Source organism: Hypanus sabinus, chromosome 7 (assembly GCF_030144855.1).
Source record: "Hypanus sabinus isolate sHypSab1 chromosome 7, sHypSab1.hap1, whole genome shotgun sequence".
In the NCBI taxonomy this organism is placed as follows: Eukaryota; Metazoa; Chordata; class Chondrichthyes; order Myliobatiformes; family Dasyatidae; genus Hypanus; species Hypanus sabinus.
Genome location: NC_082712.1, coordinates 172,636,177 through 172,656,515, shown reverse-complemented (window position 1 = coordinate 172,656,515; position 20,339 = coordinate 172,636,177). Strand labels below are relative to the sequence as shown.

Below are 20,339 nucleotides of genomic sequence, written 5' to 3'. Positions count from 1 at the left end.
CTTAATCGAGTGGCCATGAGTGTATATCACCCTTTGTTTTTAGAATATAAGTGCCACTTTAACCTATTTGCATTTCTACCAAACACAAAGTGATGCATTTTCACACATGCTGTTACATAGCTGTTAAGTTTATTAAACAATTTCTGAAGAAAAGTAGTTTGTATTGTTTTATCTGAGGTGGAATGTAAAACTAGTAATAAATTCACTCCGTGATGCCTAATCGGGTAGAAACTCGTAAGAAAAACATAAAGGACCTATAGCTCTGGACTAGCAGTTGAAATATTTACATTGCACAATGTTGCAGGTATGTGCGTGTTTGTAATTGTTAATGCCATCAAGAGCAAAATTCAAAATTTCTAAATATATATCAATATACAACAAATTCTCCCCATGCAAGCACATACTATGGGATTGGATGATCCAGAATTACACAACCCTTTCTCAAATATATTGATGTTTGATATGATATGCTGGGTGGCAGGGTGGAGATACAGTACATCTCTATCAAAAGAAGTGTAAGGCACTCTTTCCCTCCGTTAGCTTGCAGGTCACCCTTGGGCGAGGTATAGCACATGCTTAGCTCCTGATCAGGGTCATGTGAAGCCATGAGAGCAGGTGGTGGATGGTCGTATGAGCAGCTGGTACATATCACAAGTCCCGGTTATGCGACCACTGACGCCAGGCAGACAATCTCTGAAGAGTGTTGATAATGGCTGGGGTCACTCGTCTTATAAAGATACTGCCCAGAAGAAGACAATGTCAAATCACTTCTGCAGAAAAATTTGCCAAGAACAATCATGGTCATGGGAGCATGATCGCCCACGTCATACGACACGGCACATAATGATGATGATGATATGATATGATTTCCTTGGATATAGGACCCTCCATATTTCAGTCTGAAACTACAGTAATAATTGTAAAATTTAACTCTCGAGTGGCTTTTTCCGTACTTTGAGCAAGAAAGTCATGAATACAATTGCCACAACACTGATCTGTGCATATAATCTAGGCCAATAATTAAGTGCAATACCAGAGAAATGTTGTATTTTCAGAGATGTTGCCATTTTGGATGAACCATTAAACTGTGGTCTCATAGCTGCTGTTGGATCTAAAATAATCATAACACCAGAAACTCCAATATCAGAAAGACAAATCTAACTGCTATTTTGGCATCTTCTGCTGTATAATTTGGCTAAACAACATTTGTGACCATATTTCAAAACTAACTGCTGATAAAATGCTTTGGAATGTCTCGGGACTCTATATATTCAGACCCACTTGCCTGAAGTGATGGCAATAACACATGGTTAATGAAGCAATTTTGGATTGACACCCAAGTTAAACTACCAAACCTGTTGGTTAAATTAAGGAAATTCTGAACCTTGTGAAATCGTTATGGTTAATTGCCTGACATCCTTTATGAATGTCAGTCATGTCTTTGTTTCCCTTTCTAATGCTATCTGCTACACACTGAATGTGTACCGACCTGCTGGGTAGAAAGGATGGTGAAGAAAGGATACTAGATGCTTGCCTTCTTCAGCCAGGTCATAGAATGTAGGAACAGGTTTTTGCATTTTCTGTCCAACTTTACAGGAAATTGCTTAGGCCACACCTGGAATGTTGGTGGATTTCCAGCACCTGCAGATTCTCTTTTATTGACAGTTTCCTGGAATATTATGTTCAGTTCTGTTTGCCATGAAGGATGTGAATACACTGCAGAGAGAGTAGGGGAGATTCACCAGAATGTTGGCGGGGCTGGAATGTCCTTGCAATGAGGAGAGGCCGAATATGTGAGATTTGTTTTTATTCGAGCGGAGAAGCTGTGTTCAAGTTTATTGTCATCTGACACACACACACACACACACACACACACACACACACACACACACACACACACACACACACACACACACACACACACACACACACACACACACACACACACACACACACACACACACACGCATCATTCCTCCAGACTTACAATGCATATATCACACACAGCACATAAAACAAAATATTACCACAAATAAGGTAAAATATAATTCAAAATGCATGCAGTGTGCAGCATAGGTTGCTGTCTCAGTGATGAGACCTCAATGGTGGCATTAGTCTCACAGCCTGAGGGAAGCTGTTATCCAATCTGCAGTCCTAGTTCTGATGCTCCTATATCTCCTTCCTGACAATTGTGGGTCAAAGTGGTTGTGGGATGGGTGGTAGGGATTCCAGTCAATGTCACAAATTGGGACATAATGTAAAATTAATAGACATCAAGGAGAAAATAAGAAACTTTTCCCTGTGGCAGAGATGTCTTAAGTCCAGAGGTAGAAGATGAGGAGGAGGAGGATACAGGGGAACTGATGAATATTTATCATTCATACTGAAGGAGGATGATAGAGGCAGAGATTTACAAACTATTTATGAGGCATTTATATGAGTATTTGAATAACCAAGGCACAGATCAGGGTCTGTAAAATGGGATTTGTGTAGATTGGTATTTGATTGTTGGCTTTGATATGATGTTGGAAAGGCATTTTTCTGTGCTAAAGGAACCTATGGAAGTCTGATTCAGAACATAGGACAGAGTTGTACAGGAACAGGCCCTCTGGTCCATAATATTTTTCTGACTATGCCAATTTTAACTAGTCCTGTCTGCCTGCACATGGTCTATATCCCTCCATTCCTTGTCCATGCATGTACCTATCCAACTGCCTCTTTAATGTTAGTATTTATGTCTCCACTTCCTCCACTTTCCTTCAAACATTTCCCCTCTTGCCTCAGAACAATGACCTCTACCATTTGACATTTCCATCCGGAGGAAAAGACCCATGTTATCTACCATCTATTCTCTCTTAATTCTATCTACTATCAGATTGTTCCTCAGCCTCTGATGTTGGGGTCCAAACTTGTCTAACTTCTTCTGATAGTGAAAACTGTCTAATACAGGTTATGTACTAGTGAAGTTCTTCTGCACCCTTTTGAATGCCTCCACGTCCTTCTTATAATGCAACAACCTGCATTGCTTGCAATGCTCCAATTTGTGGCCTAACCAAAGTTTTATACAACTGCAACATGACTTCAGCATTCCGAATGGCAGAGGCAAGAATGCCTTCTCTCCCACTCTATCTACTTGTGTTGCCACTTAAACCTAGGACTCTTTATTACAACACATTTGGGGACTTTTTTTTCTGCTCTTGAAATCTAGTGGGTTTTCCTTGTAAAATCTTAACAACTTACAACAAAGCCCTGGTGAGAGTATACTATATCATTAATGAGGGCTGTACGGTTCATGGAGCAAATCCCATCAGTGCAGGGTTAACTGATACCATTATAGAATTTTGGGTTTTCCTTTTAATGTAACCTGTGAAATCTAAATCATGCACTAATTAGGACTGGCAGATGAAACTCCCTCTGCTCATCTGAGCATTTCTTAAACTTGGGCAAAATGTGATTAAAAGCATTTAATTATTGTAATGTGTGGGTGCTGTGATGAGACAGTTACCATCACTGACAGCTGCAATAGTAAAGGCAATGTAATCATATACCAAGAAGTAAAAAGGTTTATTGAGTTCAAAGGTAACTCAGCTTTTAAAAATCTTGACACTACTTGTAAAATTCAGTCTGCACTTTTTAGGAATCAATACATGAAGTTTATGTATTTACTCTCACATACAGTGCTCAATACCTTTAAGTAAATTGAATCTTTACCTTGATCACAAAAGAAGAATTTAGTGGATTAAAGAAGCTTAAATGTTTACTAGCAGATGGGCTCTTGTTTTAATTAAATGCTGCACAGGTACTTCCACAATAAAAAGAGGACAAAGAAAGAAGAGTTAAATGTTAAATGAGAGGTGCTCCCGTTTCAGCAACCTGTTTGCTTCAGACGTTTTTTTTTATTAACACTAGAAACTCTGCAGATGCTGGAAATCCAGAGTAACACACACAAGATACTAGAGGAACTCAGCAGGTCGGGCAGCATCTATGGACAAGAATAAAATTTGACGTTTCAGGCTGAGATCCTTTATCAGGACTGAAGGGTTTCAGCCCGAAACGTTGACTCTATTCCTCTCTGTAGATGCACCCTGACCTGCTGAGTTCCTTCAGTATTTTGTGCGTGTGTGTTTTTATTCTTCTTGTTGAAAGCAACAAAATGCTCATAAGACAGAAGAAAGTCAAGCAACATTCACACTGCCTGAGCTTACATTTGAAAGCATATAAAATACGACTGGTAATTAATTTAGTGGGACATGGATAAGGAGACCACACTCTGTTTTAATTAGTGGTATTCTCTCAGATGTTATATGGTATGTGCAGGGCTTTATCATTACACTGGAAGGAAAGATTCTTAATGTGGTTTAAGCTGTGCTAATGTCAGACCCCATCAGGCGCTATAAGATGTGACATTAATAGACTGAACGATAAAATAGGCTTGACTTGTTATTTATTGCTGCAAAATCAGTTATAAACTGACAGTCTTTTCACCCAGTACAGCAGAACTAAAATTTATCTCTGGGTATCCACTGTATTTATAGTTATTTTGCTGAATAGTATGTTAGGTAAATGGATTTGTTCGAAAGCTAGGTGTGTCTAGTTGATTGGCATTTATTAACTGTTTAAAATAATGTTTTTTATATATTTTGATTTGTCTCATCTTTTTCCCCCTCATTCACACACTCCCTGGTCCTCTTTATTTTTCATTTCCCTTGTTCACAACTTGCCTCAGTAAATTGCTCATAATGCCAACAGCAGCAACTGCAAATTACCCAGAAAAACACTGTCTGAGCAGGTTGTGACAACAGTGGCCATGACTTCTGTGATTTAAATTAACCTGGGTGCAGGCCCTCAAGCCTAATGTGTTCCGGATTTATTTTGTTCCTCACTACCTTCCACAAAATGAAATCAAGGCTAATTCTTTCACCGTCAACTTCACCATGACACCTTGGTAGCACGACATTATTACAGCTTAGTGTGTTCTGGAGTTCATAGAGTTTAATTCTGCCACCATCTGTAAGGAGTAACCATGTGGGTGTCCTCTGGGCACACTGGTTTCCTCCCACGTTCAAAGATGTACCGGTTGGTAGGTTAATTGTTCATTGTAAATTGTCTGGTGTTAAATAGGTGGTTGCTGGACAGTGCAGCTTGTTGGGCCAAAAGGACCAATTCAATGCTGTACCTCTAAATAAATGAAATAAAATAAAAACTTCTCTCTCTCTCTCTCTCTCTCTCCCCTCCAAACCGTCCCCCTCTGATTGGCAGTATCATCCAGATAAGCAGAGTGCAGATGTGCCAGCAGGAGAACTTGAGGAGCGTGCACAGAGGTTCATCGAAGTTGATCAGGCATGGAAAATACTAGGGAATGAAGAGACAAAGAGAGAGTATGACCTGCAGCGTCGTGGTAGGTTCTGTCCCGAAGCTTTGTGAGGGCTAAGTCGTCAGTTCAGTATCACTTAAATTAGAAGAGGTTTCTCAAGAATAGATAAAAAAAATAATAAATGGTTTATGTATTATGATGAGAGAAACCTCCTCGTTGAATATTTCTACTAAACTTGCTATCTGCATTTATTTTTACGTATGTGCCATTCTCTGTGTTCACTGACTCTGAATTGAAGACATAACCTGATTTATAGTTACTTAAATATTTGCATTTTTTCTGTAATCTTATAAAAGGAATAGAACTGGATAATGGTTTTGAATAATATTGAGAATGCAAGATTAAGTTATTCAGTTTATTTAGGAATGTTCATATCTGTCGAAACTGAGGGAAATTAAATTCATATCCACTGTAACATTAACCAGGCATGCCCAGCTTGCTGCTTAAACATCTCCTTGAAGCACAGGCAGACAGTTGTGAGCAAGAGGAGAAAAAATGTAGGTCATGCCTGTCACAGAGGGGCTGCCATTACATGAAGTGATAGCTCATCATCTCTTCTGGCCCCAGGACAGGGGACCCTCAGACTTCCATTATAGCTTTCAATAAATGTATATATGCTCAGTGCAGCTAATGGGGGAAGGGAGGAGAGTAGTCAATATTTGTGTATTGCCTGTAGGGAAAACACTCAGCCGTTTTTCTTTTTGCAACACACTCTTGTCCAAAATTGATGTGGAGGCATCATCACTTTTCAATGTGTCTGGTAAAGGCACAGTGTATCTGCACTCAGTGACAGCTTCTTATTTTCCAGGGTCGTACAACATCATTTTCCAGGGTAGTACAACATCATTTTCCAGGGTCGTACAACATCATTTTCCAGGGTCATACAACATCATTTAACTCCCTACTGCCGTGGTTCTCAGCCCTCCTTTCCATTATCATCTCACCCAAACCCCAATTCTACTCTGTCTTAAACCTGATAATCCTCAAATAGGTGTTCTTCATCATTAAGGATCCCTACCACCCAGATCATGCCCTCTCATTACTACCAACAGGGAGGAGGTACAGGAGCCTGAAGACACTCACTCAACATTTTAGGAATAGCGTTTTCCCCTCTGCCATCAGATTTCTGAATGGACATTGAACACTATCTCACTATTTCACTCTCTATTTTACACTATTTTTAAAATATGTATATATATATCTTTTGTAATGTTTTTATGTATTGTACTGTACTGCTCCCGCAAAAGAACAAATTTTTTGACATGTCAGTGATATTAAATCTGATTCTGATGCTCACATCAGTTTTTATGACTTCCAGAATATTGTCAATGATTTTGTAACTAGAATTACAAACAATATTAAAAGTACAAACAACAGTTAACATCTTTTGTTAGTTGAGGAATTTAAGTTATTATGAAATCTATTTTTTAAAATGTTTTCAAGTACTGCGGCTTATTTTGGAGCAGACGTTGATTTTTCCTCATTTTCTTTTTAGCTAAAGTTACCTCCGTTACTCCTGCATCGCAGTTGTCAATAATGAATTCAGTTACACTAAAATAAACCTAGATGTTTACAGCTCAGCCAGTATGGATGGTATTGGCATATGGATGATAGAAAAATGGAAAGCTCCATAGGAAGGAAGGGTTAGATTTACCTTAGATTAGGTTTAAATGTCAACTCAACATTGTGGGTTTAAAGTACTGTGTTGTAATGTCCTTTATTTTCTGATATGAAAATATAACACTTTAAGCCAAGTGAGTTTTTTTCTCATTTTTTTATAGGATATGGGTGTTACCCATAATGGTTCGCAGACTAGATGGGCCGAAGGGCTTGTTTCTGTGTTCTAGTGTTTTGACTCTATAACAAAACTTGCATTCATAATCCACCTCTCATTGGCCTTGAGAATGTGCTGGTTAGCTGTTGCTGTTTTCTACTAGGTAGTTTTTCTCATCAGCTTCTACAATGCTACAGACTAGAGTATTCTGGGGTTTGAAACCAGTGGAAGAGAAGAAACAGTGAAATATTCATATCAGGATGGTCTGTAACTCAGAGGCGAGTCTGCACATGGTGGTATTCCCATGAGCCAATTCCTTTTTGGTAGCGCTTGTGGGATTGGAAGCGGTCTTAGAATAATTTTTGTTAGTTACTATGGTGAAGGTGAATTTCATGGGAGTGGATGGGATGCCAGTTAAGCAGACTCATTTTACTTAGTGTAATTGAGTTAATTATTGAAACCGTGACACAGGAGTAATTGAGGTAATATAAGCCTAAAAGAAAAAAGGAAAGATTAGTAATGTCTAATACAAAATAAGCCCTGGTACTTGAACATATTTTTAAAACGTCAGTTAAGCTGAGCAGACAACGAGCCAGCCTGTGAACGCTACTTCACTAATTTTGCTCTCGTTTTGCACTACTTATCTTTTATATAGAGTCATAGAACACAGTGTGTGTGTTTCTTAGATTGTAATTTATAGTATTTTTATGTGCTGCTGCATAACAACAAATTTCACAATATATGCCTCTGATATTAAACCTGAATCTGATTCTGACTTCCTTGTCCGGGATAACGGTGTGCTTGATGCCTGGGGCTGACTTGCAAACTGATATGCTTCAATTGTAGCATCTTCATTCTCCTCATTAATATTCAGTCAGTCTGTAACACTGATGACGTTTGTTTTGGTATCTGATGCTCGGGTGTTCTTTAAATATAAATAATAGAATTTCTTCATAGATAACTAGTACATTTTCAATTATGGCTCTGGGCCTGTCCTCACTTGTATTCAGAAGAATTAGCGGGTATCTCATTGAAACCAATCGAATGTTGAAAGGCCTTGACAGAGTGGATGTGTGAGAGGATGTTTCCTATGGTGGGTGAGTCTCAGACCTGAGGACACAGCCACAGAATAAAGGGATGTCCGTTTAGAATAGAAATCCGGAAGAATTTCCTTAGTCAAAGTGTGGTGAATCTGTGGAGGCCAAGTCATTGGGTGTATTTAAAGAACATTCTTGATGAGCCTGGACATGAAGGGATTTTGTAATGACATTAGCTATGCACTTGCATGAGTTATTTGACAAGTGACTTCCAGATCCCCTCATACATCCAGCAAAATTTCTCCTAGACATCCTTCAGATCTTTCCTCAATACTGATGTTCTGATACTTTCCAGTCTTACTCTACATAAGACTCTACTTTAATCTCATGAATCTACTTCCAGTTGTGTGGAAACAGTACTGCGCACATTCTAACCCTGCTTCAGGTGTTTTCATACCGTCCTAGTATAGGGTCTCCACTCTGACAGTCACGAGAACCAGGGAATGGGATAGCCTAGACTGCTCAGGCAGAGAGTTGGTACATGATCTCTTCTGAGTGGAACTTTAGCCAAGGTGGGAAATTATCACTCATAAAAACAGAAAATTGTGGAATTAGAATCAGGTTTATTATCACTGACAGGAGTCCACTCTCTACCTTTTATTTTGTTCTTTGGTTATGGCTTCTGGGCTTGCTTGATGATGATTTCACAACTACAAAAAGGAATGACCTTTAATTGTTTCCTTTTCAATTTTTATTTTCAATTCTGTTTATTTTGAAAACACTTTGATCAGTCAGTTATGATTTGCATCTTTTTGCTATCTTTCAGTTGTAACTAAATCTTACACTCATGTTCTCAATGTCATTTATTTATTATTATTTTGTTTTCCTTTTCGTATTTGCACAATTTTTCATCTTTTGCATATTAGTTGTTTGTCCTCCTTTGTGTGTAGTTTTCATAGAATCTATTGTGCATGCCTGTAAAAAATGAATCTCAGGGTTGTATATGGTGACATCTATACACTTTGATAATAAATTTACTATGAACTTTGATCTTTGAGCTTGTAACTCCATGGTTATCGTTCATCAGCTTTATTTGGTAGACTCCTGTCAAAATCCTATCTACAGTATTTTCCCGTCTTGTTTCCTTTGTATTTCAAGCTTGTTTATTTATTTTATTTTTTGCTTTCTCTCAGTTCTGAATCTGCATTAGACTCCCATCATCTTTTCAGAAAATGCCCCTATTACAGTTTTCCCTCTGGGCACCAGCCATGGATCTAAAGTTCAAAGTTATTTTATTATCATATACTGTATATCACCATATACTACCCTGAGATACATTTTCTCACAGAACAAAGGAATACAATAGAACTAATGAAGAACTACACACAATAACAAACAGCCAATGCACCAAAGAAAACTGCAAATTTAAATCAATAAATAAAATTGAGAACAAGGACATACAGGATAGTAGGATAATTTAGTTACATGTGTGTAATTGGGCGGTGGGGGTTCATTGGGTTGAAGGGCCTGTTACTGCGCTGTATCTCTAAATAAAAAGCGAACATGAGTTGTAGAGAGCTTGAAAGTGAGCCCACAGATTGTGGAATCAGTTCAGAATTTAGGTTGGTGACATTAATCATGTTGGTTCAGGAGCCTGATGTTTGAAGGTTAACGACTGTTCTCAAACCTGGTAATGCGGGACTTAAGACTCCTGTACCTCCTGCCCAGTAACAGCTGTGAGAAAAGAACATGGCCTGGATGGTGGGTCTCCTTGATGAATACTGCTTTCTTGTGGCAGCGGTCCTTGTAGATGAGCTCAATGGTGATCCTCTCACTCATGCTCTCTCTCTATCACACTTGTATCTGTGGAGTCCTGCTGACCCTGTTTTCTGCTGGAATTACCTACTTGGGGGGATTATTTGGGAATGGTGTCCATTTTCTTGTTCACTTTGGCATTTGAGTTGGTGACTTGCTATCATTCAATCCTTGCCCACCATCTGTCATTGGTTGAAAATTAAAAATGCTATCCAAATTCTGTGCACTTGGCAATGATGCCTTGCTTTCCAGCAAATCTATTCATGATGATGGTTTATTCGGAATGGAATCACAGTGGTCATAGTAGATCTTTCCCACAGCTGTGTTCATGTAGTATCAAATTCAAAAGTGTATGCACAGGTAAAATTACAATGTTATTACAAAACATTGTGATCTACGCTTTGCAGACAGCTTTACAGATTAAGTGCAAACAGATGGTAAATATCCCTACATGCATATCTGATAGGAGTATGCTAAGTACTTAGACTGTGATTGCCACAACATGAAACAAAAGTAGGCTGTAGACTGAATGTTTGACAAGATTGCTGGCAATAGGGAGAGTTAATTGGTATTCCTTTTTGTTTATGGCCACTTACAACTAAAAAAAATCCATTTTGAGGGAACGTACTCTATTCCTATTTATTTTAAATCGTTTTGCCACACTCACTTCTTCCACAGATAGTTACATTATTGGGAATATGGTGTTCAAAGTTCAAAGTAAATTTATTATCAAAGTACATGTATGTCACCATATACAACCCTGAGATTCATTTTCTTGCGGGCATACTCAATAAATCCATAATGGAATAATAACCATAATAGAATCGATGAAAGAGCACACCAACTTGGACATTCAACCAGTGTGCAAAGGTCAACAAATGCAAAAAGAAAGGAATAATAGTAATAAATAAATAATAAATAAGCAATAAATGTTAAGGACCAGAGATGAAGAGTCCATCACATTGAGGCAATAGATTAAGTATAGTTCTTTATCACAGGTTCTCTTCCAATCATAGGAAAAACATTTGGACGCCACGGTAACATAGTGGTTACCATGCCGCTATTACAGCTCAGGGTGCTGGAATTCAAAGTTCAACTAACAAGTTTGTACGTCTTTCCCGTGAGTGCGTTGGTTTCCTCCCACAATCTAAAGCCACAACAGTTAGTAGATTAATTAGTCATTGTAAATTGTTCTGTAATTAGGCTAGGATTAAGAAATGAAGAGTGCAACACATTGATATTGATAGATTAAGTGTAGGTCTTTATAACAAGTTCGCTTCCAATCATAGGAAAAACATCTATTTATAAATGTCAGAGGCTGATGTGCAGCCAGGTTGCTGCCTAATACATGCTTTTCAAGGTAAGTCATTTCTCGGAAACTTCTTTCTTTATGCCTGCTATGATCCATAATCTCACTGGGTTATTGAAATGTATTTCCATCATTGCACTGAGTTTTAAAATCTAGTCTTTTCAGAAAAGCTCTTTAGATAAATTACTTTTAAAATTTTGTTCATGCTTGCAAAGTAGTGTTTTATTATTGTATACAGTCAGTAACTTGGATAATGCAGTAAAGTTTGAGAATGATTTTGATATTTAGCACTCGGTTAGTCCTTGATTAAGTAAAGTAGCACAGCTGGGTGAACACGTGCACTTCTGAAATGGTGAATGCCCCAGCAAGAGCCACAGTAAAGCATTATTGAGCCAGGCTTCTAATAGTTATTTAATGTTATTCTTCAGTCTAAAAGGATCTCAATAGATTTTGCTCTTAATCCCCTTCAACTGAAGTCCCATAAACCTTAATGATGAGCCTTGGAGTGTTTTCTCTGATCTGACAGTTGAGACAAAGGAACGGCACAATTGCTCCACCTCTCTTTGTCAGTTCAAACACAGCAGGATAGGAGGTCACAGAAGCTTGTCCTTTTTGGCTATTCCAGTACTCTTCTAACAACAGCTTTCATCAGCTGCCTCATGAGAAAGGGCAGTTCATTGCTATCTTCATTTGGGCCCCACAACTAACTCCAAGAAAGTAAAAGCATGTATTCATGTTAGATTTACACCATCATATAATGTACATGCAAAGAGCCAATGAATCTTCACACAGATGCAAGGTCATTCAGACAGGTAATGAATTCATTAAATGCAAAAAGATAAAATTAGCTGCACAATAAATAATTCAGTCAGGTTTATTAACATTGATTGTGTTATTTTGTGGCAGCAGTACAGTGCAAACATAAAATCACAAAAAAATAGTGCATAAAAAGAATAAAGGAATAATTGTTGGGTTAATGGATTATTCAGAAATCTGATGGATTAGTTGATCAGATTGAAATAGTTTTTAAAAAATTGTTACTGAATTGTGTATACATTTATTTAGTTTGATGTTTTTATTATATTTATTTATTCAGAGATACAGCATGGTGACAGGTCCTTCGGCCCTGTTACACCCACGTGACCAATTTGTATACTAAGCCATATGTTTTTGAATTGTGGGCCAGCACCCATCAACATTAAAGTTTCATTTTGACCCCAGTACCAAGTACTCTCTGTGTGTCTGTTATTATTCCAACCTTTTTTCTTGTATTGTCTGTAAGAATGACTTTTCCCTTTGTATTATTCCCATCACTACTGGGCTCCCCTAATTACACAGTTCAGATCAAAAATTATAATTTGGAGAATTAAGGAAGAAAGGCGATTTTCTCCTCTCCCATTGGTCGTTTATTATACAATTAATTGTTTAGAGCCTGTAAAAGGGTCATCATTGTTGATCTGTTAACTTTTTAAAGGTGGAATCTTCATTGCAATAAATTATAAGACACCTGCTTTCGATGTATTTGAATCCAGTTTTGTATGTTCTTTCCAGAACTTCCGCCTGATCTGTTGATTATTTCCAACAGTTGTTTTATTTCATATTTTCAAGAACTTCAGTATTTTGCTTTTGGTTTGGTCAGTTTTGCCTTAGATTCCTGTTCTAGTCCAATTAGTAGGAATTCTGGAATGGGGCAAGTTGATTAAATTTGCTTGTACTGGATTTACCCAGGTTTCTTCTTATAGTGCCAATTCTTCAACTAAGGCTTAATTCACTTCTTGTGCAATTGTTAATTTTTCTTTGTATTTTTTGTACCTTGAGATACTTTTCATGCATTTGAAATATGTGATAGAATTCATCATGTTTTAATTTAGCAGCATTGGTTGCAGTTCTAATGGTAGCTCTTCCTGTGGACAAAACAATCGAATTACCTTCAATACCTATACTTCTAATGTAGCTATAGTAAACAAAATAGATTCTTATTTAAGTTTAATTTAATTCGTCACAGTTACGTCAAAACATACAAATGAAATGCCCCGTTTATGTAAAATCAAATCAGTGAGGATTATGCTAGGGACAATCCTCAAGTGTCACTGTGCTTCTGGCATCAATGTAGCATGCCCAAACCCTAACTGGACATCTTTAGAATGTAGTTATAGTCTATCCTACTTTAACATTTGAATACAAATATATTTAAAAATGAGAATTTATAGTTGTTCTTCAGTAATTTGAAGTAATTCAAAATCCTGAACAAAACATACTTCCCAGAAATTGGAACAATTCCTTTTTCGAAAAAGAATGAATTTTGCACACTTTTTAAAGAATTTATGCTTGTTTTCAGCACTTGTGGCAACCTCCTGGGTATCCCAAGTTACAGTGCCAAGTCCCCATTACATTTCATCCATTTGATATTGTTGTAAATACGTGCAATGCCCATTAATATTCACTGACAGAAATGGAATCAAAAGGTTGTGACTTACAAACTTTGTTTCTTCTAATAAAATGAGAATGCATCATGCTTAAAGTAGTTAATTGTGCTCGAGTTGAAGTGTCTTCACTGGGACATTTGACGTGTATTTCAGATTTCTACCAGTCACTTCAATGTATTTAAAAACAACTTTTGTCAGCAACAGTAAACACAAATCAAAACAATTATGTACTGATATCTACATTTGACACATACCTCAGTATTTGTTCTTGATGCTGCTGCCCACAGCATTTTGTGCCCACTCAAGACACTGTATACTTGGAGCAAAACATTAGCTGCTAGAGGAATTCAGCATGTCAGGCAGCATCTGCAGAGGGAATGGGAAATGGACAGTGAATAATTTGAGTCAAGTCTCTTCATCTGGACTTCATCCAGTCCAGATAAATGTTCTCAAACTGAAATGTAGACTGTCTATTTCTCACCAATAGATGCTGGTTGACTCACTGAGTTCGTCCAGCAGCTTGTATTTGGCAACTGATTTCAGTATCTGCGCGTTCTTGTGTCGCCATGAGGTGTATCTGGCCTGCTACAATTATCTGCCTAATCACACAGAGTGCATCAAAATGGATTAAAGCTAATTTTTAAGCAAATGGTGTTTTATGTTATGACAATTATTCTTTGCATGTTTGGCAAAGAATTGGAATGTAATGGAATTGTTACCATTGCATATGTAATTTAAAGCTAGTAAACAACTCACTTTGCTTGCTCTAGTAAAAGTGTTGAGTTCAAGTTTATTGTCATTCAACTGAGGATGTTGATTTTGATGAAGTTAGTGGGGAAAAGGGAGGTTTGTTGCTTTGTTACTGCGTGTGTGTGTGAGAAGAGGGGAGTAGGGAAGGCTTTAGAGTTCTAATGTTTTTTACTATCACTCATTCTTTGGCCCACTTCTGTTTTAATGAATGTCTGTGAAGAACAAGAATTTTAGGATGTGTATTGTATACATTTTTCTGATATTACATGAAACTATTGACACTGCGCATGTATACAGCTAAATGAAACAATGTTCCTCTGGAACCAAGGTGTAAAACACAGTACATATATCACATACAGCATATAAAATAATATTTAATATTAACTCAATAACATTAACAGATAAAATAATTCTGTAGATGTAGATGTACAAGTTGGCATAAAGTGCGTATGTGAAAATAAACAATAGTATAATGCTGCTGGTGCTGTTATAGTGTGTACTGAGTGGTAGCAGGGTAGAATTCTCACAGCTTGAGAGAAGAAATTGTTACCCAGCCTGACAGTCCCTGTTCTTTTACTGTTGGATCTTCTACCTGATGGTACTGCTGAGGGCTGTATGAAAACAGCACTTCTGGTATACGTCCTGTATTGGGGGTGGGGGGAGGCGGAAGAGAACACAATGATTCTCTTGGACAAATGCAAGTTCACTCATTTAAATTAGATGTACAAGTTGTACTGTGTGTTTACCAATTTATTTGTTTTAAATGTGTTAATCCACTTTGAAATAGTGGATTTTGTTATACTTAAAGAATTTCATGCAAATGTGTGACTTTTGTTACTAAATATGAAAGTGGATGAAATGTTATTGCACGTAGACAAGAATGTGGAATTGAGGTTACTGTCAGAACAACCACAATATTAATGTGGTGCAGAACACAGTTTAGCATTTTAACTATCACTCTAAGGATATAGAAGTGATATATAAATGTATTTATGTGGTGGAATGTATAATAAATGTATTATGTGGTGGAACACAGGACCCTTGGTGTACAAATCTACAGGTGGTGAAGAAGGCATTTTGCATACTGGTCTTCATCAGCCCTGACATTATACTGCATTTATTTAAGTTAAGTTGTTGTTGAGACTGCACTTGGAGTATTGTGTTCAATTTTTATCAAGTTGTTAAAGGAGAGTATGGAGAAGATGCAGGAGAGGTTTACAGGGATGCTACCTAGACTAGAGGGCCCAAGTTGTAGGGTGAGGTCAGCCATGCTGGATCTTTATTCCTTGGAGAGTAGGAGACTAAGAAGTGACCTCATAGAAATTTGTGAAATCACAAAGGGGTATGTTTTAAGTGGACAATCAGTCTTTTTCCCCATTGTTCCCCAAAACGGGAGGGCACAGATACAAGAGAGAAGAGATTAACAAGAGATCGGAGGAATAACTTCTTTATTCAGAGAGTAATGGAATGAGCTGCCATAGGAAGTGTTTGAGGTTGGTATAATTACAATATTTAAGAGCCATTTGGATAGGTAAATGGAGGGAAAGGGTTTGGAGAATAATGGGCCAAACGCAGGCATCTGGGATTAGCATGCTGTGGTTGGTGTGGACTAGTTGGGCTGAAGAGCCTGTTTCTGTGCTGCATTACTCTGTGATTCTATGCACTTTGCTATGGAAGCTAATTTTGCACCTGAGACTAGATGCTTTAGTGACTCAAGTCATTTTGACCAATGCAGTGGATGATACCTTGTCATTTTGCAAACATCATTCCTGTGCACCGAGATCCTTATGTTGGAGGAAATCATGCATTGGGGGAAGTGGAACGTAAAGTAACTAAATCAAATTAGAAACTTGAAATTCTTTAAATAAGTAGAAGCTAAATGTGAGAAGAGAGGACTGCAAGGCCAGTAAAAGTATTCAAAGTCAAAATATGGATATGCTACCATATACTACCTTGAAACTTATTTTCCTGCAGGTATTTATAAAAACAAATAAAGAAATACAATAGAATTATTGTAAAAAAACAAAGACTGACAGACATTGTACAAAAGTAGACAAATTGCAAATAATAAAATAAATAAAACTGAGGACATGAGTTATAGAGTTATTGACAGTGAGTCTGTAGGTTATGGAATCAGCTCACAGTTGTGGTGAGTGAAGTTATCCACTCTGGTTCAGGATACTGTTGGCTGTAGGGTAATGATTGTTTCTGAACCTGCTGAGATCTAAGGCTCCTGTACCTCATGCCCCATGATAATAGTGAGAAGAGAGCATGGCCTGGAAGGTGAGGGGTCACTGATGGTGGATACTACTATTATGTGGCAGCACTCCTTGTAGCTGTGCTTAGTGGTGGGGAGAGCTTTGCCTGTGATGATCTGAGCTGCGCCCACCAATTTCCGTAAGTTGTCTGTTCTTGGGCTTTGCAACCAGTTAGGATACTGTGCACTGATAGAAGTTTGTCAAAGTTCACCATTCTCCAACACAATACGAACATTGGCTGGCAAGGTCAATCACGTATCACTTTCACAGCTATTAAAATACCAGTGCATCAAAATCTAGGAGGAGAAGAATAAGCCTTAAATGAATATTTTTAAGACAAAGTGTTTTGTTGAATGAAGTAAGTGTGATGTGGTAAAAGTTCTGATATAAGCAAAGGTCATCAAATATTTACCTTTGGTACTTTATTGTAGTGTAAAACGCAAAGAAAGCTAAACAAAATATATTGCTTTTGGAATGAATGTTCTAATCCATCTTCTCCCACTCTTTTTACCTGTCAGTACCGCAACAAATTGATTTGCCTCTGCAAAAAGAACATTGAAACAAAATTGAAAGAGCTGAAAAAATATGATTTTAAAAGATTTCCAGCAGAGAAGAAGACTATTACATGCAGCATGCATATTACGCTGACATGAATTCACTCTGCTAATTACTGCCTCAGTGATCAGGAGAGTTGGTTTTCTGGAATCTGTTCTACTGGGCAAATGTTAAGTACATAAACAGTCACCATCAAAACCATTCAGAAGTTCAGATTGTCTCTTGAAATGTTTAGCATTGACTGTTAAATCCATAAAAAATGCTAGACTAAACTCCCTTTTATCTTTGATCTCAATTATAGCAAAAAAAGTACCATGCTACAGTTTGGCAATATTTGCCAATAATGATGTGACTGTATATTCTAGCCAATTAACATTTTGAATAGCACTCCTGAAATGTAATGAAATGAGAGAGAGCGAGTTTGAACGCAGCAAGGTGTAACAAACAACAAGAGCCAATGAGCTCCAGTCACATTTTTGCACTGTTGAAAATGAAAGTAGGAACAATTTTTTGCTGAAACTTAAACCTCTGCCACTGCTTTGACTGCACTCAGTGGCCACTTTGTTAGGTACACCTGCAAGCTAATGCAATTATCCAATTGGCCAATCAAGTTGCAGCAACTCAATGCATAAACATATGGTCAAGATGTTCATTTGTTGTTCAGACCAAACATCAGAATGGGGAAGAAATGTGATATAAATGATTTTGGCTGTGGAATGATGGTTGGTGGTTTGTTTATCTCAGAAACTGCTGATCTTCTGGGATTTTCATGTACAAGTCTCTAAGAGTTTAAAGAGAATGATGCGAGAACCAAAAAACATCCAGTGAGTGGCAGTTCTGTGGGTGAAAATGCCTTGTTAATGAGAGGTCAGAGGAGAATGGCCAGACTGGTTCAAGCTGACAGGAAGATGACAGTAACTCAAATAACCATGTATTGCAACTGTGCTGTGTAGAAGAGCATCTCTGAATGTACAACACATCGAACCTTGAAGTGGATTGCTTCAGCAGCAGAAGACTACACTGGGGTCTATTCCTGTACCTAATTAAGTGGTATATCTTGCCTTGTAAACTATTTTCCTATTTAAAACTTAAGGAAAATAGGTCTTATAATTCTTACAGTATCTCCATATCACCACTATGATTTTATTCTTTACTAATTCATTATTACAATTTAAGCCCAGGGTATTAAGAGTAATATAGATGTACAGTTATTAATGTGCCTTATCCTTGTAGATTATCAAAAATATTTACAGTCAATTCCAGATAATTGGGCTATCGATTAATTGAAGCTGCTGCTTATTTGGGGCAGGTCTTAAAGAACACAAACTAATTGAAAAAATAGTTGGGATTCCCTTTCTTTGTTTGGGACATTATGCTGCTTAATTGGGACAGGAGACTGTTGCCAAACAGTTTCTAACTAATGTCAGCCATGTGCACTTGTTTGGCCATTAGACACTACACCACACTTAGAGTGAATAGTTTTGAATAGTGTCAGTTTCATGGGTTTGTCTTTAAAAAGCAGTGAATTTTGTCACGGATAGTTTGGCGAGAAATAAGCTGCATGACAATTCAGAACTGTTTTGCTCACTGAGGTTTCAAGCATTGAGGCTTGGAGATGCCAGAAATGGCTGGCAATAAAAATAAGATGATTTCATTACTTCAGCAAATTAGGAACAATGAAAAATTTGAAGGTATTGACAATTATCTTGAATGTTACAATGAAGATGATGATTTGGAGGATGCATTCATCAAAAGCGTTGTACTAAGATAGTCCATAGGTATCTGCAGTGATTTTGTTCATTTACAGTCGATCAACAGAACATAACAGCATACACTGGATGATTTTTTCCATTGATAACTATTAGGGAGTCATGTAGTTTCATAGTACTGTAGTACTATTGGTAGTGTTCTAATTTGTTCTGAATTTCATTTAAATACTATACATAAATTGTTCCTTAAACAGTAGATTGGCTTTTTTATACATTTTAACTATTTCCATGAAACTTCAGCTAATTAGGGCAGTCACTTAATTGAGCCAAAATGTACTGGTTCTTATTAAGCGGAACTCTATTAACCGAAATCTTTTAAATTTTGAAAGAATTTTGTAAGTGTTGGATTAAACCACCAAAGTTGTTAATATCGCATAAACACTTCAATGGCTTTGTAAAATGGTTTTGTTTTGCACTGGTGATAATTTTCACCATTGATATAGAGATTTGGTCAGGCCTGTTTGCAGAGTAAACCGGAATCGAAACTCCTTTAGTATTAGAGTAAATTGAAACCACTTTGCAGTTGTTTCACCTCTCCCTCGCGCATAAAACATGCATTTAAATGCACAGATTTAAATGTTTTACATTTAAATTTAAATTAATTTAAACCTGTTTTACAGGTTTTTAATTGTTTCAATTTTGGGTTGTGATAAACACAGTCAGTTGGCAATAGACAATAGGTGCAGAAGTAGACCATTTGGCCCTTCGAGCCTGCACCGCCATTCTGAGATCATGGCTGATCATCTACTATCAATACCCGGTTCCTGCCTTGTCCCCATATCCCTTGATTCCCCTATCCATAAGATACCTATCTAGCTCTTTCTTGAAAGCATCCAGAGAATTGGCCTCCACTACCTTCCGAGGCAGTGCATTCCAGACCCCCACAACTCTCTGGGAGAAGAAGTTTTTCCTTAACTCTATCCTAAATGACCTACCCCTTATTCTCAAACCATGCCCTCTGGTACTGGACTCTCCCAGCATCTGGAACATATTTCCTTCCTCTATCTTGTCCAGTCCCTTAATAATCTTATATGTTTCAATCAGATCCCTTCTCAATCTCCTTAATTCCAGCGTGTACAAGCCCAGTCTCTCTAACCTCTCTGCGTAAGACAGTCCAGACATCCCAGGAATTAACCTCGTGAATCTATGCTGCACTTCCTGTACACCCAGGATGTCCTTCCTTAACCCTGGAGACCAAAACTGTACACAATACTCCAGGTGTGGTCTCACCAGGGCTCTGTAGAAATGCAAGAGGATTTCCTTGCTCTTGTA

General features: G+C 37.6%; 2 protein-coding genes across 12 annotated transcripts in view; one reads left to right on the top strand and one right to left on the bottom strand.

The window, feature by feature from the left end:
• The window catches only part of dnajc24 (DnaJ (Hsp40) homolog, subfamily C, member 24), a 53,787-nt gene that overhangs the window by 21,677 nt on the left and 11,771 nt on the right, over positions 1-20,339 (top strand). For all 4 annotated transcript variants that reach the window (XM_059976127.1, XM_059976126.1, XM_059976129.1 and 1 more), the window contains one exon: positions 5,260-5,398. In XM_059976127.1, coding sequence (XP_059832110.1) covers positions 5,260-5,398 — 139 coding nt within the window. The remainder of the gene's footprint in view (positions 1-5,259; positions 5,399-20,339) is intronic.
• Positions 5,411-20,339, bottom strand: part of immp1l (inner mitochondrial membrane peptidase subunit 1) — a 143,733-nt gene continuing 128,804 nt past the window's right edge. For 4 of the 8 annotated variants that reach the window (XR_009513363.1, XR_009513365.1, XR_009513369.1 and 1 more), the window contains one exon: positions 5,411-17,284. The gene's annotated coding sequence lies outside the window, so the exon portion shown is untranslated. The remainder of the gene's footprint in view (positions 17,285-20,339) is intronic. The other 4 variants (XR_009513368.1, XR_009513367.1, XR_009513364.1 and 1 more) reach the window with 4 other exon arrangements.